General features: G+C 43.7%; 1 protein-coding gene across 1 annotated transcript; it reads left to right on the top strand.

Moving 5' to 3' along the window:
- The first annotated feature begins 577 nt into the window (after positions 1-577).
- LSM12 (LSM12 homolog) lies at positions 578-22,596 on the top strand. The gene is made up of 5 exons (XM_061392023.1): positions 578-785; positions 2,604-2,737; positions 16,381-16,490; positions 17,896-18,022; positions 18,813-22,596. Exons 1-5 carry the CDS (start codon positions 662-664, stop codon positions 18,903-18,905), a joined length of 588 nt encoding a protein of 195 aa, XP_061248007.1. The 5' UTR covers positions 578-661; the 3' UTR covers positions 18,906-22,596.
- Positions 22,597-22,648: the final 52 nt, after the last annotated feature.

The raw sequence follows: 22,648 nt of genomic DNA, 5'->3' as shown, positions 1-22,648 counted from the left end.
ATAGTACCATTTTTGGAAACAGACTGTATCTTTGCTAGTTGTGCAACCCTGGACAAAGTTTAGTCTAAGACTTAGTTTCTTCATCTGTAAAATGAGGCTATTGATTCCTACATCGAAGCGTTGTTGGATGCTCAATAAAGGAATAAACAGAATCAGGCTTAGTAATTTGCTCAAGGTCATGTAACTCAGTGGAATTCCGATTCTGGTTTAGCTAACTCTGTAGCCAATGTCCTTTCCACTACCACTCTAATTAGGTGTAATCGTTTTGGGCAAGTTTCGTTTAGTCTTCTGAACCTCGGATTCCTCATATGTAACAGAGAGTTCATTCATTAAACTCGTGTCAAGGTGTGTACATAACGGAGACTGCAGTTCTCTCCTGTCTCCCCTTTTCATTCCACATAGGTCATTTATCTTTAACTTCTAAAATGGACCTTGCAAGCACTTTACCAAGCCGGAGCAGCTGCACAAACATAATTATTCAGACCCGTCTTTTATTTCCTCTCCTTTCCTCTTCCACCTAGGCTCCCGCCCCACCCAGTCCAGGCCACGCCCTGGCGTATGACGTCAGCACGCCCCGTGCGTCGCGGCGCGGCGCTCACTGGGGGCCCGGCTTTCGCCCGCTGCTGCCGCCGCCGCCGCCGGCCGCGGCTGCTCTCCCAAGATGGCGGCTCCTCCGGGCGAGTACTTCAGCGTTGGGAGCCAGGTGTCGTGCCGGACGTGCCAGGAGCAGCGGCTGCAGGGCGAGGTGGTAGCCTTCGACTACCAGTCCAAAATGCTGGCTTTAAGTATCCTTCCCTGCGCGGAGCCCGAGGCCGGGCTGGCGTGTGTGTGCGGTGGTGGGGGGGCGGGGGACGACGGCGGTGGCTGGGGCCCTCTCCGGGCCTAGGGGCGACCGGCTACCGCGGCGCCCGGAGCGCATGCGCACGACCCTGAGCTCCCCTCCCCCTCTCCCTGGACCCTTGGTCCGCCTTGGGGACCCTTGTCGCCCTCCCCTTGTGGGAGCTGGGCCGCGAACGAGGGTGGGTGGAGGGGGACTTGACACGCGGATGGCTTTTCGGGGGGAACGCTAGGAGAGGGCACCCAGTGATCAGGAGAGGGGTGGTCGTGGGAGAGGGCTGGTGATTGGAGCCCGGATGGAAGAGGGGCGGGTGGAATCAAGTGGGGAGGGGGTGTGTTGAGTAAGGAACTGCTAGTGAGTGGGACATGGGTATGGAGTTCAGGAGGGGTTGTGTACTGATAGGACGTGGTCCACGGAAGGGCGGTGGTGTGTGACCAAATGGGCCTCGCTTGTTTGGGGGAGAGTTACTGCAGGAAAGAGTTTGTAGCAGAACTGGGGATAGGGGCTTGTTTTGCTGGTGCTGGTGTGTGCGTGGTGCCACTGGGGACGGGGTGATGAATTGTAGGCTTCTCAGTCATTTGGAAGTTGCTCTTTTGGAGATGTTTGTACTGGAAACCTGGTCCAGAGAGAGGACCACGTTTTTCAGGGGCTTGTGTATGGACGTGTGGGTTACAGGTGAAAGAGTAAGTTATCTTTTGCTCAGGCCAGCACAAGGAATCCTGACTTCACAGTAGTAGCCTTGCCTTTTAAATGTGGCAGTGTTAAACAGAATGGAAAAGGTGGCCTCTTTCTTTGGTGTGGAAATGATTTCTGAATTACTCCAGGAAGCTCAATCTTGGAAACAGAATACTTCCTGGTTGTAATACCACCTCCTCCTTATATTTGAGCCACAGGTGGATTTATTTGGATTTTTTTCTTTTTTTTTTTTTAAGAGTTATCTTTTGTGGCACCTTTGAAAAGGAAGTTTCTTACTGGGTCTGCTGTCTTTGACTGGCAAGTATTTTAACCAACTTCATTTAAACTTAACCACTTCATTTAAACACTGATTGTAGATTTCTAGCTTAGAAAAATGTCCTTTGAAACTAATTACAGCTCGAATAGTTGCGTTTTCTCGGTTTTTCTAAACACAAGAATTCGTACCTGGACCATATAAGATCTTTTGCATTAGTGGTTTAGTTGGAAGGGTTTTGGAATGAGGAATTACTCTTTCAATTGATGTGCAATATGCTTTTGAGAAATGGCTGGAGAATGAATGGATGGATGAGTCGGTTAACTAGCTGGGTCACCTTGAGTGAGCTTCCTTTCCAGTGCTGTAGTTTTTGCCTCTGCAAAATGGAAAGTCTCAGATCAGAAAAAGTGAAAAGAGTTGTTCATATATAGGAAGTATACCAAGAACAGAAGGTACTTGCTCTCCTGTGTGGTTCGTTAGGTTCAAGACAGACAGTATACATACAGCATTAAAACTACATTAAGCCTCTTTGTAAAACCAGTAGAGAGAAGGTGACGGAAACCCTCTTGAGGCTTCAAGTTTTGGGTTGTGTTTGGCTTTGAAAAGCTTGAGATCTTTTGGTTATGGGGTTGAGCGGGAGGAAGGTGATAGGCAAAGATTTGCTGAGAAGAGCTGTGATTCTTGTGGGACTCCCACCTTTTGCTTGTGGCACACCTTTTACACAAGCCTTATGAGAACTGTGTTTTCCATGCCCCTTTGGGATGTGTCAGTGCTCTGCTTGCCCCTGTTTTCCTTAACTTTCTTTTTTTTCACCAGAATGTCCCTCTTCCAGTGGAAAGCCCAACCACGCAGATATCTTGCTTATAAACTTACAGTATGTTTCAGAAGTGGAAATAATTAATGACCGAACAGAAACCCCTCCTCCCCTAGCTTCACTCAACGTTAGTAAGGTAAGGACTTGAGGGCAGTTCTGAATCTCCAAAATGATGGGAAATTTGAGTCTCATTGACTCTTGATGGTACATATATTGTCCTTTTTTTTTTTTTTTCAGTGATTTACAATTGGCTTGTTTTGACATATTTAAAAATATATTTATATCACTGTAGTTTTTATCTCTTTGTTTCCTGATATCTTCCGAAGATTTTAAGAAAAGTCTTAATGTCTGCTGAATAGAGAAATAGAATTGAGAGCTGGCTTTTGTCCTTTGTGAAAGAGAGTTCCCCCCTCACCCTTAACCTGTAGCCCATGTGTGAACTTCTAGTGTTGGTGGGGTTGGCTGTGGGCTTTCCTTCTGAACCTCCTGAAATTGTGTATGTGTGCACATAAGAATATACATGTATTTGCTTGGTGAAGATCTGGAGTATTTTTCAGATTCTCAGAGGGATTCATGACCTACAAAAATTTGAAAACTACTGACATAGAGCTTCATTTTTGTCTTTGTGCTTGAATTTTGAGGTCTAACAAATTTAGAGGCTTAGGATATTTTAATCTTGGCTATGTAAATTGGTCTCTGGGAACTTTCAAATAACTTTTCTGATTCTTCAGTTCCGTCAGCCGAAGTTCACGTTGATCGGTATTAGTACCCAAGCCCTGTTTGAGTTTTGCTGTTCTCTCTACTTGGAACACCTTCTCAAAATGACTAGAACCTATCCATCAGGACTGTTTAATGGCACATCTTTCAAGAAGTCTTCTCTGATCACCCAGGCTAAAGTGATGTCTCCGTTATTTTCTCTTACAGTACTCTAGCATTCAGAGATAAGGTGACGTATCATTTCCAGTCCAGTATGGGACATTTTCGAGAGTAGAGGAGGGCAGTGCTTTTGTTTTACACTGAGACAAGTTTAGATTGGTGTATCCTGGGCAAATTGGGACTTGTTATCCTATTCATAGCTTTTTTGTAATTATAATTGTGTATACTTTTCTATCTCACCAAACTTTGTTTTGTGGGAATGGTAACTATACCTGTTTTGTTCCTTACTGAATATATAGAACCTTGCACAGAGTAGGTGCTTCATAAATATTTGTTGAATGAATAAGTTAGGGCTTCAGTTTTTGTAGCAGCTGTCTTTCATTAAGTCTGTTGAATTAGTGTGATGAAATTTTTCCCTCTATAAAATTATAATAATGTATATTCTTTTGCCCCACTTGGGAATGTAGTGTGTTTGCTGCAATTCAGCAAAGCAAGGGAACACTCAGGCAGCTGAAAGAACACAGGGTAACTGAGGCTGGCAGAGTGTAGTTGCCTCAAATCTGGAGCTCCCTTTTTTCTAAATTCCAGGGAAATGCCCCATGTGTTTTTGTGTTTTTTTTTAGTGATGTCTCAGGACAGATTCAGAAAGGTCTTGGGTTTCATATTAAAGACTGTTGCATACAGACTATCTCATTCTTATACCTGTGGATTTTTGAAACCTTGGCTTACTCCTCCTAAGAGATCTTAAAAGGTTTAAATAAAATAGCTTATGCCTGGTGTGTTGCAGGGAGAAAAGGCTCTGTGTTACTCTTTAATGTTTATAGGGTATGAGAAGTCTGTCACCAAGTAACAGCCTTTAGTAAGTAGTTGAGGAAAGATTATCTGAAAGAAGATAGATTTTTTTTCAAATTTAAAAGATAACTAGGATTCTGCTCTTGTACCACAAAGTGCCACCATTTGTGTGAGAGAGGCTGGAGCGGCATGGATGGGACTGTTAAATGTGGGAGCTGTTAAGAAGCAGTTCTTTGCTTACATTTGACCTTAGGTATAAATAGTTCTTGGTTATTAATTTGCGGATTATCTTTGCCTTTAAGGTTTTGCTTTCTGCTGATCAGTTGTCTTCTAGTATTATTGTAAACTAGTTGTTTACCCAGTCTTTCAGAAAACAGCAGGAGGTAATAGATTAGGGAATACCAGAAATCTTTACTTTTCTTACTCTCAGACCTTACCACAAGGTCTGATTGCCAAGTCTTGAAAAAGGAGTCTGAAACAAAGATTAAAATTAGGTTGAAGAGCTCTCTTTGGGTCTTATTTATTCATTCTTCATTTGTTGAGATGTTTATGAGTAAGCTATATTGGTTTTTCCTTGAAACGAACCTTTGAGGATGCTTTGTGATTCTTGCTGAGATTCATTTAGAAGAACCTGTTGGGCTCTTTATGTTACTGAAAACAGCTAATCTGGGTAGCTACATGTTGCTGGAAGGACATGAAAAGTTCAACTCATTTAAGAGCATGAGCCTGGGTTTTGTTTTTAAGATGGAGGATTGTTTAAGCATTTTAGAAGGGAACTAAAAGTGCCCTGAAATCCCTGGAAGAAAACTGTGGTCTTGGGGAGTACTACCTGTGCAGTGGGAGATCCCATCACATGATGGCTCATCTTGCTGAAATAGTAAGTGCTGTGTTCAATTAAACCTGTTGATACAAACTGGATGTTTACTCTGACCCAACAGGAAATGGAAGAGCAGGCCTTTTAAAGGAAATACTTAATTCCAGCTCAAGTTGAGGACGGTGTGAACTAGCAGTTCTTGGAGATGAGCTTGTTTTGCTTTCGATTGGCACTTTCACTGTAGCTAAGATGTCCTATGTCCGTCCACAGCAGTGGGATGTAAGAGGAAGCTTGAAAGAGGACAGTGGGGTTGCAGAAGGTGGAAGCTTTGAATATTGTTTTATCTACTTCACAGTAACATTGTACTCTGTAAAAATTGTTTCGAATTTCCTGACTTTAAAAAGTACAAAAGTACACATGGCTTATTAGTTTACTTTTTAAAAAAATAGTTTGGTTGTGTCGGGTTTTAGTTGTGGTGCACAGGTTTCTCTCTTGTGTGGCGCGTGGGCTCAGGAGTTGTCGTATGGGCTTAGTTGCCCCCACTGCATGTGGAATCTTAATTCTTTGACCAGGGATTGAACCCATGGATTGGAACCTGCCCCTAGCATTGAAAGCCGGATTCTTAACCATTGGACCACCAGGGAAATATCCTTATTAGTTTCCTTTCATGAGGAAGGTTTAAATATTGCATGAGGGTGAGAGTCCAGGGTCCGTGTGGTTGAGTGAAGTAAAATGTTTCTTAAGTTTTTTTGAATTGACTCCACATCTTGTTCTCTGGGCATAAAGATTGACCATCAGTTATTAGTGCTCTCAGATAATTTGGTTCATGTCAACATTAAGAAAGTTTTATGTTTGTAGCATTTATCAAACATTTACTGAAAATTATTTTATGCACAGCATTGTGGTAAGCTCTGTTGGGGACCATTCCTTACATATCTCTAGTGCCTTACAGTTTACAGAGAGCTTTGACACATCTTGTTTCATCCTCACAACCATGCTTAATGGCAATCCACTTCGGTACTATTGCCTGGAAAATCTCATGGACAGAGGAGCCTGGTAGGGGTCGCAGAGAGTCAGACACGACTGAGTGACTTCACTTACACTTTTTTTCCTTTTAGTTTAAGAGATGAATAAACAGGCTTAGCAGTTTAAGTGACTTGCTCTAGGTTATATGGCAAGTAGCGTAGGAACCAATATTTTTACATGCCACCCTCTGAAATAGCAATCAGCAAACATCTCATTTACTTCTAACGATAGTTCTTATGGTGTGGGTACCATCACCATCTTCCCTGATAGCTCAGTAGGTAAAGAATCCACCTACAATGCAGAAGACCCTGGTTCTATTTTTGGGTTTGGAAGATCCGCTGGAGAAGGGATAGCGTACCCACTCCAGTATTCTTGGGCTTCCCTTGTGGCTCAGCTGGTAAAGAATCCGCCTGCAATGCGGGAGACCTGAGATCGATCCCTGGGTTGGGAAGATCGCCTGGAGAAGGGAAAGGCTACCCACTCCGGTATTCTGGCCTAGAGAATTCCATGGACTGTATAGTCTGTAGCTGAGTCTTGGATGAGTCACTATTGTCTAGGGGAAGCAAGACTCTTCTGTCAGGTGAAAATTTCTAGCTCCTGGAAGCTACATATTATCTCTTGGCTCACTTGATTAGAGTATGTTGTCAAGGCCACAGTCCCAGGTTAGAGCCCACCAGTTAGTAAGTAATTGAACTGAGATTTGAACTCAAGTCTGATGTTTTGATGGCCAAGTCCCATGTATATTCTGCTTCTGTGTGCTTACCCAAAGAACTTTCAGAGTAGGTTGGTGAAATGAAATGAGTATGTGTTTATAATCCTAAGTAATATTTCTGAGTAAAGAGAAACGTCTGTGTTGTGTGGTCAGAAAGAACATTAAAAGCAAGTGGGTATGTCTCTTATGTCACTAAGCATCAGTTTTCTCACCACAGAAATGGAATCCTGTTAGTACCTATCTCATAGAGTTGTTTGGAGGATTGGTTCAGGTTGACCAGCGTTGACACATGTTAGTCCTATTCTCCCACATTAGCTATGTGCAGCCAGTGGGTGGATGTTCCTTGAATTATGGTTTAGGAGCAGGATGGGGGGAGGAGGGCATCATGACAAAGGAAAGCAGCCAAGAACATGGGCAGTGTTAGTTACTGTATCAGTGTTTCCTGATACTGGATCTGACATTCATTCAGGTATCAGAACTTGCCATCCCAAGACTGGGGAAAATCAAAATAGTATATGGATTCCTCTTGTTGGTGACCAGAATTAACTTGAATTTCTAGGGCAGTGTTATCAAGAGGCATAATTAAGCGAACACTTGTCTGAGTACAGAAGGTTAGAGTGAGCAGTCACAGAACCTAGGAGGTCATGCTTTCAACTTATGAGACTCTGAGGTAAAAAACTCATTGAGACAGCCAAGGCAAGTGTATGTACTCATCTGTTTAGATAAATGCCTCCAGTACATCAAATGAGGTATAAGTTGTCTTATCACTTTGCTGACTTGGAGAAGACTTTCTGGAGGAAATATTTGTATGTTGTGAGGGGAGGCAGGAAAAGAGACAAAGCATGGAAAATTGAACTTCACAGATAAGGCATCTACCTCCCTTACCAAACCACTGACTGATTTATCAGCCTGGTGTGAGTATTTATTGCCCATTTATACCTTACTAAACGGCAGTGATTAAATAGAGAAGAACCAGGAAGAAGAGATTTAAAGAGTTTTTCATCAGCAGATGGTAATGAAGAATAAGTTGGCTGCCTTTGGATAAAAATGACACTTGGAGCTTGGTCTGTGGAAGGGCCTGGAAAGGCTGAGAAAATGGGAAAGTCACAACGTTCACTTTAAAAAGTAACTGACCTTGCTTACCTTTAGGGATGGTGTCACACAGGGAAGACTTCACTTGGTTTTTGTTTTGAGTTCTAAGAAGTTTGAAAGCTAAGATTTAGCATAACCTTATGGCTTTTCTTGATGTGAGGGATAATCCTCAAGTATTAGCAAATTCCTGAGGTAGTTGGTAGCTACTGCATCGTGGCCTGTATTCATGGACGTAGTCTGTTATCTGGGCCCTTGACCATATCTTGACCCTAGTGTATTGAGGTATGGATTTGTCAGCAAGTAGGATCAGATGACGGAGAAGGCAATGGCAACCCACTCCAGTGCTCTTGCCTGGAAAATCCCATGGACGGAGGAGCCTGGTAGGCTGCAGTTCATGGGGTCGTGAAGAGTCGGACATGACTGTGCGACTTCACTTTCACTTTTCACTTTCATGCATCGGAGAAGGAAATGGCAACCCACTCCAGTGTTTTTGCCTGGAGAATCCCAGGGATGGGGGAGCCTGGTGGGCTGCCGTCTCTGGGGTCGCACAGAGTCGGATACGACTGAAGCGACTTAGTAGCAGCAGCAGCAGAAGGATCAGATGACCTAGCCACCCTATGCGTAGGTATAGATATATTAGTAACAGGTAGAATGTGTTCATATTATGTATAAAAGTAGGAAGGGAAGGAACTTCCCTGGTGGTTCAGTGGCTAAGACTGTGCTCCCAATGCAGGTTCGATCCCTGCTCAGGGAACTAGATCCCACAGGCTGCAGCTAAGAGTTTGCGTGCCACAACTAAAGAGCCCTCATGCCACAACTAAGACCCAGTGTAGCCAAATAAATAAAGTAAAAAAAAAAAAAACAGGAAGGGAAGTAACTACTTGTCTAGGGGAAGCAAGACTCTTCTATCAGGTGAAAATTTCTAGCTCCTGGAAGCTACATATTACCTATTGGCTCACTTGATTAGAGTATGTTGTCAAGGCCACAGTCCCAGGTTAGAGCCCACCAGTAAGTTTTGTATCTGGCTTTGAGCAGACAGCTGCTTCTTCACAGAAGTGTCATGAAGATAAAAGCGTAAGGTGAAGAGGAAGACCCTATCATTGCTAAGTTAATGGGGCCCAATAAGTAGTGAGTGGTGTGAGATGAAATCAGAGGTAGAGTGATTGATGCCACTTTAAAAATCACTGGCCTTTGAAGGAGGTCACGTTCAGTAGCATTCAAACTTTGGGGTCATAGCCATAGTAGGGGATGCAGCATTCCAGGCTAGGGCTCCTGACTGAGTTCAGGCTGTAGTGCACAGCAGCTTGCTGATTTGGTGGGGCCTCCTTAGGTCAAGAGTTTGGTTCTGAAGGGGGCTCTCTTGACATCACTGGGTGGGGAGATGGGGAGGAGGAGATTCGTCCACCTGAAGACACAAATTGCTGGGCCCAAGCAACTGGCAGAGATGTGCCATGTGTGTTGTTGCAGCCCCCTCTACATTCTGTCTCTTTGACACAGGGATGATTCAAACTAAGTGCTTTACTGATGTCAGCGTAGTATCTCTTACAGTGTTAAGAAAGGGGCATTCTAACCTACAGTTTCCTGGCAGAGATCAGGCTTGGGGGGAAGAAAAAACAAGTAGTGCGGTCAAGTTATAGCATTGGAATTTAAACTAGCTTAGGTAAATACCAGAGACTACCCTGGAGAGTGAAGCAAATTGTACACAAACTAGAAAATTAGTGGGGCTATGTACCATGCAAAAAGCTAACAGTCTGGTGTGGTAGCATGTGGGGAGTTTGAAGAAGTAGATTCTTTTCACAGCTGGGCTGCTAATGAATTGTGTGACCGTGTGTTAGTCACTTAACGATTAGGAACTGTTAGTTCTGTGAATCTCTGATAGTCGAGGTTTCTTTTCCTTTTATCCCACTTCCCTCTCCCTACCCCTCCCTTCCTGGTGCTGTGTATGTCACGATGACTAAGCCACTGCTTTTGCCCTCAAGAATCTCATGTTTGGGAGTTGTGAGGGGCAGTAGGGTTTAACTTTTGCAGGGAGCAGCAGACTGTTTCTGTTAAGGGCCCACTAATAAATATTTTAGGCTTTGTGCACTATACGTCTCTGTCACAACTGTCAACTTTGCCTTTGTAGCAGAAGCAGCAGTGGGGTGATACCATTCCAGTAGAACTTAACTAAAACAGGTGGTTGGATGAATTTGGCCCACAGGTATAGTTTGCCAGTGGTTGGCATAGAGTAGTGAACATTTTAGGAAAGGCTTCTCAGATGTGACAATGGAGTAGGGTCTTGAAGAATAAATGACAGTTAGATAAAGGGAGGGAAGTTAAATGGAATCAAGCTGATTGGGATTGCTATCAGTTTGTCCATCTCTGCAGTTTAAAAAGTTTTGCTGTTTTGTCAGTGAGTTAGAGCAGTGGCGGCTCTCAGAAGGAAGGGAGAGGACCAATGCCACTGCGCTGGCGCTGGTAGTGTTAGATGTGTACCTTAATGAACTCCAGTGCCAACCTTTAGGATGGGCCCCCATGGATAGACTGAGGCTCGGGAGAAGTTATACATCTTGCTCAGGTTCATGCAGCTAGGGAGTGGTAGGTGCGTGCGGCTTTGAGCTGGAATCTCTTCTGTTTGGGGGTAAGAAACAAGGGAGTGGCTTTTCTATGTTGCTTTTTCTGCCCTCTTTAGAGCCCAGGAAATGAGAGTACCTGGTCCTTTCACTGTCTGAATAAAACCAGCTCTTTATTCTGTAAGTGAAGCGCCCATTTTGGCACATAAAGTGCATTTTCCAACTTACTATTCCAGTTGTATTTTGGAAGAGATTCTGTTAAGGATTTATAGCCTCTCTAGCAGCTCTTACAGAAAGCAGAAGAGAGCGAGCCCTGAGCTCATTGGCTAAAGGAAGGTTGGATTACATGAATTTTTTTGAAATAACCTACAAGCCACCTTCTCTGTGCTAGTAATAATGATGTTATAATAATAATGTCAACAGTGCTATTTGTACAGTGCTTTAAACTCTCATAGTGCTTTCACCCGTGTTCTTCTTCATGGCCATGTGTGAGATGTTTCATATGAGTGTACACTCTCACAGACAGGTTGTTCAGGTCAAATTTCAGCTTACATCCCAGCCAGTTGTTTTTCTTTCCTGGCAGAGTCCTGTGGACGTTCCACAGTAGTGCTGGTGTCAGGGTCTCAGGACTAGAAAATTACTCTCTTGGTGTCTAGGAAGTTTAGTTGTCTATTGTAACTGTGGACAGCTTTTGGTGACATAATTACAAATAAGAAAAACTATTGACTTTACCAACAACTAGTTTTTGTTCAAAGCCAGGTGAGCCACAAACTTTGCTTATGGCCTATGCTGACTGACTTGAGGCTGACCTCTATTTTATGACAACAGTATGATGGCCAGAGCCTGGAGAGTGAGGTGGCACTGTGGCCTCTGGATTTGCAGGGTGTTTTTCATCACCGCTCAAAGCACTTAAGGTACCTTAACTTCCTAGTGCAGGAGACCTGCTTGACTTAGCTTCTCTAGTTTTGGCTCAGCAGGAAATGATGGGTACCTAATCGTTATTGGCCCGAAATGCTTTCTCACACATGATCTGTTTTCTTAAAAGCATTCCTATGAATTACCTTTAACAAAACAAGTAAAGGATGTTCTTGAGATTTAGGGCAAGACTGGGGCCCTTCACTAAAAGGCAGACAATTGTGTTCTGGACAGGGAAACTTGATGGAAATGTCAGAATTCACTGATAAGAAGAGAAGATGACAGCTGAGTCTTTTAAAATATTTTCTCTTTTAAAAAACATTTCTTTTACATTCAAGTTTTTAACTGTTTTCAACAATTTAGACTTTTCTTAAGTGGAACTGTTTGGGTATAGTGCAGAGTTCAGAACACACGCTCTGGAGTCGGTCTGTCTGGGTTCAAATCTAGACTCTCCCACTTGTGTCTTGGTAAACTTAGGCAGGTGTTTTACCAGCTGTGCCTTAGTTTCTCCGTCTGTTCAGTAGGCGTAATTTTAGTCTGTTTCACAGAATTGTTGGGCAGATGAAATGTTTAATACACGTTAAGTGTTGCTTAGTGTGTTGCGTGGAGTAAGTTCTCACTGAGCAAGTTAGCTCTTAGGGTTTTAGTGTTAACTGCCGGCCTCTTTGGCTCTACTGTTCCCTCGTTTGATTCAGTGTTTTCGTTCACCGTTAGGTATCCCAGGATGTGATTTCAAGCAGGGTTCTCTGTTTTTTGAGTTCTCAGCTATCTGAGGTTATAAAGAACAGTATTTTATTAGAAATTTTCAGACAGGACCTTTCAACTAGGGAGCAGGGAGACTTGGGAATACTGATAGTTGGAAGACATAGTTTTGAGGCTGCCTATTGGTGACAAAGAATGAGGGCTTTCCAAGAGTACTCCCCAGAATGAAAACAGCAGGAGCAAGCGGGGCCTTTTGGATGACAGTTGTTCTGGCCTGCCGCCCTTCACCCTCCATCAGGCCTTGCAGGCAGCACTGGCAGTTCGGGGCAGCTGCTGCAGTGCTTCCTAACCCCTCTGTGAGGACAGCTGGTTGTCTACGCAGGGAAGACAAACCCAGAGTGGCTTAGTGGAGTCAGTAGGTCATATCCAGCAGGTTCTCCTCTGGACTTTGCTTCCATTGTTGGATCAGCTGTCACAGCCTGTTAAATACTTGCAGTAGGAGTCCCTCTGGATTCCCCACAGCACCTGTGCCTTCCTGGTCTGCGTATGTGGAAATAAGATGGCCCAGCTGGTGACCAAGTAACAGATGAGGCAAGATGCCTGGATTATGTTGTTGTTGGGGCTGCTTCCTCTTGTCACAGTGCAGGAAGAGAGATAACGTTAGTGTTCATTGATTCACTCACTCGAGGTTACCCAGCAGCAGGCGTGACTAGAAGCCTTTTGATATTGATGTGCTTTGGTGTCAAGTTCATGCACTTTTTTCTGTTGCCCACATCAAGGTCCTGTATATAAAATGGCCAAGGGAGGAAGCACTGATTTGTCGACAAGGAGTGAATTTTTTCATTGGGAATCATACAAAATGAAAGGAAAGGAAGGTAAATGTAGGTTGTCTTGTGCAGTTATTTCAGTTAGGCCACATGCACATTAGTAACATGTATTTGTAGATTTAGGCAAATTGAGATTTGCCTAAACCCAGTGTGTTTTTAAGGTTGGTGCCTTTAACATTCTTTAAGATTCTAACCAATTAGTGTTTCAGTTTTAGTTGGAAGAGGCTTGCATTGAAAATGGGGGAAGTATGGTGATAGTTACTGAATTTAAAAATTGCAATCCTAAAAAAAAAAAAAATTGCAATCCTGATGACCCTCCCAAGCTTAAAAGGCATATCCGACACCTTCTCTGTTGGGAGGCGTTTTTATTGGTTCTCTGGCAATTTGACAGTAACCATAAACTTACTAATTTGGAGTAACTGGACCATTTATAGATATGCATTAAGTTTATAGAAATACAATGTGGGGAAATGTAGAGCTACAGCTGACTTGAGTGTAGAGAGAGTCATTTGCTTTGCAAAAGGAGGCTTATCCACATTTTTCACGGGTTTTCAATAACTTGTCTAAAAAGAGCAAGGTAATCTCCCTTCCCCTCTCACCCCAATTTTGAGAAAAAACGTTTCTAGTTTCTTTTTGTAAAGGTAATCTTCCTCATGCCCACTTGATGCAGTCCTCTCTGGGAGAAATACCCCGTTTATACAACTTCTTAGTGAAGCAGATCTCTGTAGTTGAATACTAGATTTACGCATTTTCAGATTGCCATGAAAATATAGTTCATAAACCAACAACTGGAGGCTTCAGGGTTTGCTGTGAATCTTAAGTCCTCAAACCACATTTGCAGCAGGTACAGGTGGAATAGTTGAGGGTATTGAGGTAAATTGAAATATAGTCAGTTTACACTGATTTCTGCTGACTTTTTCAAGGCTCTCCTTTGTATCATTTAGTATTTGGGATCAGTCTGCACTGTGGATTGACATGAAGAATCATCCGGTCCATTCTCCTTTGCTTTAAAAGTCTTTAGAAGAGATTGTGCAATGTATTTGGGGAGGGGGTAGTGTGTACTTTCAAATCATTGTTCTATAACCATTGTGTTGCTTTTAACTCAGGCCATCCAAACAGATCACTTCCAGCTGAGATTTATATTCGTTTTATTTTGTCTCTGGCAAAAATTCAAAAGTGGTTCTTCTTCCAGTGGTTCCCCAGCTTAATTTGTCTATTTCACTCTTAAATATTCTGCATAGAGCCTGGTTTTCCAGAACCAACTCTTGTCTTCCTGAATGGGTGACGTTACTGTCTAGTTAACACAAGCTTTATAGAAGCAGCTCTGTCTGACCCACATTGGGAGGTGTTTTTGGTCTTCAGGGACAAATATTTTTAAAAAGACCTCAGAGTGAGACCCTTCTGCCTGTTCATGGGGTAAACATCTGCCTGACCATGAGCCACTTCCCAGGAGGTCTGCAGGAGCTTGGTGAATCCAAGGGCATGCTGCTTCCCTCCAGTTTTCCCTTCGTTCAAACTTGGAGACTTCAGATTTCCTACAGGGTTGTTTGGAAAGTGAGACTCAAGGAAACCCCTTGTTACCAGGGTTTTCTTGGTGACTGAATAAGGTTTGCTTGTTGTTGCTTAAAAATGCACCCCTAGCTGTTCTTGTACCATGGAGGCTGACTGCTTTCCAGCCACAGGCTTCCTTGCTGCAGTTGGGATTGCCAGTGCTCACCGAAAGCTGTCAGCCCCGTGCTTTTCCTTCTCTGTAAAGTTATTGCCTGGTGGATCCAGAGGGGCAGGCCCTGGTTTGAAAGATTATTTACTGCTGCTGTATCTGTCTCTCTCCACATCCTGGGGACCAAGTGAAAAGGGAGCTCTGGCTTTACATCCCTACAGAGTCTTGGCTTTTCTTCCCCCTTTTACCTAAGGAGACTGAAATGACAGCATATGTGAGCTGTGCTCACACCCCCTCCTCTCAGACAGTCTTTGAAACTCAGAGGCAGTTGAGACTCCTCAGTTCCCCATAACCTGATTGAAGGGCACTTTCTCTCTTTTTCATAGTCAAACTCTTGCTTAATAAAGTGCTTCATTTTGCCAACAATTAGACACTTTGCTTATTTCCCCCCTGGTGGATCTGTATTTGGTTTATGGTGTCAAGGGTTAGTCTTAAGGCAGAATATGAATGTTTAAGAACTCCAAGCATCTAGGTACTTGGGAATGTGCTGGAGGTATGATTTCTGCTTGCATTAAGGAGCTGGTGTTGGGGCCAGGTTGTCTGTGCTCGTGTGTATGTTTGTGCATATGTCTTCAGTAGCTGCAGCGTCAGCATACTAAGTGTATGTTCTTGTTCATGGATCTGAAAAATCTCCAAGTCGTTTGTTTGACTTTCAGATGCATTATCTGCCTTTTGTTTTAACTGTCAGTATATTTCTTTTGTCTTACACTCAAACACATTTGTTCTTTTGTAATCCAGCAACCAATAGTGTGTGGTGGGACCAGAAATGTATTAGAGGGGCAGCAGGGATTGACATGATACCTACCCCTACTGGGAGCGATTTACTGGATTTGAGTAGACTGTTAGATTTTACTACAACTCTTGATCTTGGTCACCTTATGATTGTTTCACTAGTGGGCAGTTAAGGAACAGACATGAAATAGAATGTAGATCATTCTTTTTTTAAAAGAGCCTGGTAGCTGTAGCCCAAGTCAGTGGTGCCTGGTTAGGTTTCCTTGAGTCCTGGCTCCCCATGTGAGCACAGATAATGGTACTAGAATGGTTGAATTTTTAAAACCTCAAATCCTGGTCTTTGAAGGTGTGGTAGACATTAATTTCTAATCCTGAGGCTCCAGCACAGTAGCTGATAAGTATCCTTAGTTCTCTCCTTTCATAGAAATGTATGCATTGCCTTTTGTCTCTGACCATCACTTTCTATCAGGTATACCCCACCCCCAGTCATGCTCTAAAACCTTGCCGTGCTCTGTTTTCTTCCCAGCACTTAGCCCTGTCTGAAGTTATCTTGTTTATGTTTTTGTTTATTGTCTGTCTCCCTGCCCCTTTCAGTGCTGTATCTTTGGCTTAGTGTAGTGAATGTATGGCACATGGTAGGCATTCAGTAAGTATTGAAAGGAATAGGTATTTGCCAGGAACAGCAGAAACTATTCAGGTATATTGTGTGTGTGTGTGTGTTTCACTTTTTAAAATTAAAAAAAAAAAAAAAAGTTTTTGGCCATGCTGTGAGGCATGTGGGATCTTAGTTCCCTGACCAAACTAAGGAATTGAACGTGTGCCCCTTGCAGTGGAAGTGCGGAGTCTTAATGACTGGACTGTCAGGGAAAAATCCCTTGTTTGTTTCACTTTTGGTCTCTGAGAAAACTGACTCTACCCAAACCAGTCTTTTCCAGCATCTTTTCTTCGACTTACGTCCTGATGTTGGGAAGGATGAAGGTGAATGTTTTTCTGAGTCTCTTTCCTCTCGCCCACCCTAGCTTGCCAGCAAAGCACGGACAGAGAAGGAGGAGAAGCTGAGCCAGGCCTATGCAATCAGCGCTGGTGTCTCCCTAGAGGGCCAGCAGCTCTTCCAGACCATACACAAGACGTGAGTTGGGGGAGCATAGGGGTCCCTTGCCTTGGGGATGCTGCCTGGCTGAGCTGTCTGGTGGCTGATTTGTGGGTAGTTGTGTTTCTGAATGTCACCAGAGAAGTTGGGTAGTGTGTTGGCAGTATCTTGCATCCAGGGATGTGGTGCTTGTTGCTTTTCCATTTGGAAGATCACTAACAGGTTATTTGTTCTGGGCTTCTGTGTTTTCATCTGTAGAACTTAGTTTTGGATTAGATTATCCCTGAGGGTCCCTTCCACACCTTGTATGCCGTAATTTAGAACTAGTGATTTCTTTCTCTTTTACTGTTTTGATCTTGTACTTTTCTCTAAAAGCTGATGCAGTTTTAGTAAGGGAAAGTTATATCTATCTCAGTCTTCCCAATTATCCATTGGGGTGAACATAGGGAATTAGGGAGAGCAGAAGGCCACCTTATTACCACCTCATAAAAGACATTTTGTCACAGCAGAAGTCATTTGATTCTCCACTAGCTTCCCTAGCTGCTGAAAAACTGAAACATTTGACACTCCCCCTCCCCCCTGCTGCCTTCTGTTACCCTATTTAACCACCTGGGTCTGGTGCACAGATGGCAGCTGGCATCAGAGCCATTTGAGGCCATGGTGTGAGTATCTGAACACTTACAGGTATGTGAAGGAACTCTCTTAGTAATATCAGCTGCCCTGGGTTCCCCTAAGTGTGAAATGGGATGGGTTTTCCCAGTCTGGCAAGTACCCAGCTGTCTGATAATTGAGAGGGGCCTCTTTGAGGAGCGGCATTATGGAGTAGGGAGCAGAGTATAAAGATTGCAGTAAGATGCAGGAGTTTGTTCTCCTATCTTTTTAAAGGTGCCATATCACCCTAGGCCAAAGGTTGGCAAACTGCAGCCAGCGGGCCAGATCTCCTGATGTGCTTATGTATCATCTGTGGCTGCTTTTGAGGTACAGCATGCAGAAGAATAGTTGTGACAGAGAGTGTATGGCCTGCACAGCATGAAATACTTGCTACCTGACACTTTATAGAAAGAATTTGCCAACTCTTGTCCTAGGCTGCTGTTTAAATTGGATCTAGTGGCCTGAGCCTAGCTGTTTATTTGTAACTTAAATTAGTTTGGACTTTTGAGGTCGCCACCAAGTTTTCTGTGTTTTTTCAGGCTCCTGAAACTTCAGAGTAACACTCTGGATCATCCTTGGAATAAGTGTGCATCAGTTCCATTGCTTTTCCTAGCCAGTGGTACCCAGGAAGTGTTTCTTGGCTACTTCTCTCTGTGGGCTGCTGGCATCTAGTTATTGACTGAGTAGTAAGCTAGGAACTTGGGGTTAGCTTTCTGGAGTTATTTATTCATCAGGCAGGAAGTGTGGGATGCCTCGCAAGAGGTAACTTTTACCTGCTCTCTTTTCCTTCCAGCATTAAAGACTGTAAATGGCAAGAAAAAAACATCGTAGTCATGGAAGAAGTTGTTATTACACCCCCATATCAAGTGGAAAACTGTAAAGGCAAAGAGGGGAGTGCACTGAGCCATGTACGCAAAATAGTAAGTAAAGGAGCCGAGAAACCTTAGGGAGAGAATGACTGCTCGGCCTTCTCTTCCAGCATCAGGGCAGGATGTTAGCCACAGTCCCTGTCTTCTGATGGTCAGCCTGTGAGCAGCCTTGACCACCTTGCCTCCCTGCATGCTGGTGCTCTGCAGCCATGGTGTGGATACTCTGGTGGGGATGGAACCACCAGGCAATGCAGAATAAAGCGAGTGGTCAACCCTACGTCCTCTGCACTGTGGCTTTTTGGAATTATTCAGAGCATTCCATGGTTTTGGGCCTGAGCAGTTCCTCTCCTCCCAGGCTGGATTCTTCTCAGGAAGGGCTGGTTGGTATACATCAGTGGCTGTTGGAATCCATGACCGTGCATACGTCATCTGACTTTCTAGATTGAGTTGAAGCATTTGTAAAAACAAACTTGAGTATAGGTAGACCCAACATGGTGGATGTAAAAAGTTTTAAGACTGTAATTCCCTACCTGTTTTCATTTTGCACTTGTGTAAGGAGAGGAGAGGGAGTTTGGCTTATAATAGTCTCCCTTCGTCATCATCTTTATAGATTTACCTTCTTTTAGACAGTCTTATCTGAAGCTGCAAAAAATGTGGCTGATACAAGAGGACCCCCACCTCCCTTGTTGGGAAGGCCAACAGACAGCAAGCAAGGGGAACAGTGCTGAATGATCCATGAGCTGGACAGCCAGCACAAGGCTGGTGAAGTCTAGAGTGAACTGTGTGGGAGGCCTTGTGTGCCCATCTGCTTTTCTGATCTAGGCTGACTGATGTCTTTCAGGTTGAAAAACATTTTAGAGACGTGGAAAGCCAAAAGATACTGCAGCGTTCACAAGCCCAGCAACCACAGAAGGAGGCTGCCCTGTCATCCTGAGTCCACACGTACGGAGGACTCTTCCAGCATCCAGCCAAGGAGGCGATGGTGGTGGCTTCAGCGGAGGCAGGCCGGGGGAGGGAAGGGATCCTATATTTCCGGTTGGCTCTTGTTAACAGAGGGTCAGCATTTCCAAATCTTAGACTTGAACAAACAAAACACCCAACAAAAAAGAACAAGAGAATAATTTAAAAGTTGAATCATTACTTGACTAACAGACTTCGGTCCACCATGTCCTTTTCACAGCCCCCTTCTGGAACAGTCACCTTGTTAATTTTATTTTTGAAAATTCCTTTCTGCTCTGCCCTTTCACCTCTGACTTTCCTTTCCTCGTCTGTCTCTGCCATTCTGTTTTTATAAGTGGCTACACTTGCCTTCCGAGTGATTGAAAGAAACTTTTACATCTTCTCTTCCAAAATAAAAGTAACAAGCTGACTGTGATACTTAAGTTGAGACTAGAGCAGCAGACAAAGGTCTCACTTTAAATTTTTCTTTTTTTTTTCTTTTTTTCTTTTTTTGCACAGGGCATGGCTTGAATTAGTTTTATTTTTCTTAACTTTAAATATATATATGAAAATATATATTAAAATGTTCTCTAAATATTTTCTGCTTCTTGCAGGTCTCTTTTTACTAGATCATGGCCACTCTTCCCACCTCATCCCTCTGAGAATAAAAATGTATCGTCCTCCCCACCACCCATAGCCAGGCACCTAACTTAGTGCACAGCGAGGATCTCCCGCAGCACTTTGTAGAGCCAGTGTTTGCAGATGGGATCTGGCTTTGAGGGTTCCTGGTGGCTTTTTAGTCTTCAACTATACGTGTACCAGTCTCACATTTGGCAAAAACCTCAGGATTCTCCTTTTGCCTTTTTCTTACTTCATGGTACTAGAAGAACTTTCTCACCACCCTCCTATCTCCTCGATGGGAACGTCAGCTGCCCCGTCTCTTGTGCCCTCTGTAGGAAGAACTATTTTGCATGGCACATCTCAGCTCTTCCTTGAAGGATGGTTTTCTTTCATAAGAAACCCAGAGTCCACCTATCCTGACCTCTTTAAGTCTGTATCCAGAGCCACTAGCCCAGGAGAAAGTTTGGGTGACCTGCCGTTTCTCTTCTGCCAACCTACTGCTCTTACGACCTTCCCTACCACCCCTGAAATTTTACAAGCTTACGACAGTTTGTATGTGCTCAGCCAATGGGCAGAAAACCTGGGAAGAATTTCTGGACTTTAGCCCACCAGTTTGTCTGGTTTGACTAACCTGCTGAGAGCTACCTGGCACCCTTGCCCCTGTGCCTAGGCAGTCCAGAGGGGCAGAGTGTATCAGGTACTGTGGCGTGGGACATGGGTGATGCTCATGTGACTGGCTAGAGCTTTGGGGGTGGGGTGGGGGTTAATGAATATTTTTTTGGCCATGATCTCTTTCCCCTTCCTTTTTTTTTTAATTAAATAAATGGATCAAAATTAAATAATTCAAGCCCTGCCTTCAAAATGAATTTTTTTTTTTAGTATTGTTTAGCAAAAACAATAAAACCCAAATTTTTTTAACCATCACTCATGTCTCGGGTTTGTGCCTGCTTTAGAGGCCCCAGAGGGAGGTGTCTGAGGATGTGTGTGTTTGGTTAAACTTTACCTTTAAACTCTCTGCTTCCTACTCTTACCCTCTTTCCTTCTACCCCTGAGAACTCATCCAGAAATCCAGTGCCAAGTGTATAAGAAGGGGATCCAGGGTTGGGAGTTGTGTGTAAGTGGAGTAGAGGAATGAATTGGGTGGGTACATATGTAAGACCTTCGTTCCAGGACTGGAGGAAAAGTGAGAGAAGACTAAGAAGTATACTTTCATATCACCTGCCATTGGCCAGAACTTGATTTAAAGTACCAAGCCTTTGATTTAGTCTGCTTGGAAGTGTGGACTTCTGGAGAAGGTAAAAGAGGGAACAGAGAGGAGACCTACCATGCAAGGTCTAGAAAACCTGAGAGATGCATTTAAAGCAGTGAATGTGATACATGGGAAATGGCATTCCTGGAAAGGAGCTCTGTGTCACGTGTCCCATGTCGTTACTTCCTCCCCATTAGTCTCTAGGTCTGTGAATGGGAGGCAGCTCTGGTAGGAAGCACTTTTTGACTCTGGTTTCAGTTTACGAAATGATGTGGGGGAACTTAAAGCAATTCAAGAGGTGGATCAGTATGGTGGGAAAGACAAGCAGCGTAGAAGGAAGAACAAGGGCTTTGGAGACAAAAACGTTGGCTTCAAATTGTCACCCTTCCCTCTCCTCACTTCTGACTCTGGATAAGTCATTTTACCTGTCCATGCTTTGGTCTCCCCAGTTGTGAACATGAAATAATACTCATCTGGAGCTGCTTGTAAAGGTTCAGATAGGTTGGTTTAAAATGGTTGCTACTTAGAAGGTCCTCTGTAAAGGTTAGTATGCATTTTAGCTTGTTCCTAGGATGGTTAAATCTGGAGATGAGACTGGATTAACTGGTTTTCAGAAGCTCCAACTTGTTTTAGAAGTCTTTGTCTAGATGTCATTTTAAGTGAGACTAATAGGTAAAACATTTGGGGTCCTAAGAACCCTGCCCTCTCTGTCTCTCAGATCTCATCTCTACCTCTTCACTGAAGCTTCTGAGGAATTTGATTATATGAAAACCACTCATTTTACAGAAAGTGAGTTGGTTCCACCAGGGCTTAAGTGACTTGCTGAGAGTACCGCCGCTGCCCACAGTGGCAGAGCTGGAATGAACCCCAGGCTTTATGCACTCATGGGCTCTTTAATATTGCCCTGGTACTTGGCGAACTGATGGCATTTTCGTATTGCTCACTTCTATTAGCCAGGTTTGGGATGGCGTACAGAGAAGACTGGTGAGTGTGGTAAGAATTGTCACCTAGATTTGAAGAAATGACGCAGTGTTGAGGGCTTGCATCTCTGATAGAACACGAACTGGTGGTTTTGCAGTGTCTGCTTGGTTTTGAGGCATTCTCTTTTCTCCTCAAACACATACACAAACCCTTATATCCCAGTGCCTGGTCACCACCCCACAGCCACATCTGTGCCTTTGGGTTTTCTTCTATTTAGAACATCTGGTCAGTACGGTATAAACAGCCTTCCCACAATGAGTTGATACTGAATCTGTACTGTGTAAGTCTGAACAACTGATTGCTGATTTTTGTTTGGTGTTTTGAAAGTTGCTCAAGCACTTCAATATTAGTTAAAGGGCTGCAGCTTGCGAACCACTGATTCAAGGTAACGGCTCCTTGACGTTTTTGAAGCTACAAATTGTGTCAAAATCTGTTTTCCCATAAGACATAAAGGAAGATCAAGGATGCTTTCAGTCATACATGGAGACTCCTGTCCTGCCAGTGTGGCAGATGCTGAGAACGTATAATGAGCATGTTTGCTACTAGGAGCTGCACTGTATCCGTTGAGTGGTGGGGACCAGAGTTTGGGAACTGGGATTGGTCATGTGGGTTGGAGGATGGTCATTGTTTACATAGCAGATTTGCTTTCCCATCACTGCTGGAGGCCACTGGTACCAGAGCATTCCCCTTTAAGAAACTTGAATTGGCCATGTACTGCCCCAACTTCAGGGGTGTAATGTAACAGCATGAAGTACCTTACGGGTGAGAAAGGGGTGCTGTGGGGCTGCCATCCACTGGTGATAGACTGCTGCTGGGTAATAAAGTTTCAAAATGAGTTTCTTTTTGTAATATTATAAAAGCCTTACATGGCTCATTACAGGCACACA

This window comes from Bos javanicus, chromosome 19 (genome assembly GCF_032452875.1).
Source record: "Bos javanicus breed banteng chromosome 19, ARS-OSU_banteng_1.0, whole genome shotgun sequence".
Classification (NCBI taxonomy): Eukaryota; Metazoa; Chordata; class Mammalia; order Artiodactyla; family Bovidae; genus Bos; species Bos javanicus.
This window is presented reverse-complemented; position numbering and strand designations above follow the sequence as displayed.

Bases quoted from the DNA above. Each gene is read 5' to 3' on its own strand.
- LSM12 (XM_061392023.1), top strand. From the start codon at position 662: ATGGCGGCTCCTCCGGGCGAGTACTTCAGCGTTGGGAGCCAGGTGTCG. The intron at 786-2,603 runs GTATCCTTCCCT...TTTTTTCACCAG, and splicing joins GTCCAAAATGCTGGCTTTAA to AATGTCCCTCTTCCAGTGGA. The intron at 18,023-18,812 runs GTAAGTAAAGGA...GATGTCTTTCAG, and splicing joins TGAGCCATGTACGCAAAATA to GTTGAAAAACATTTTAGAGA.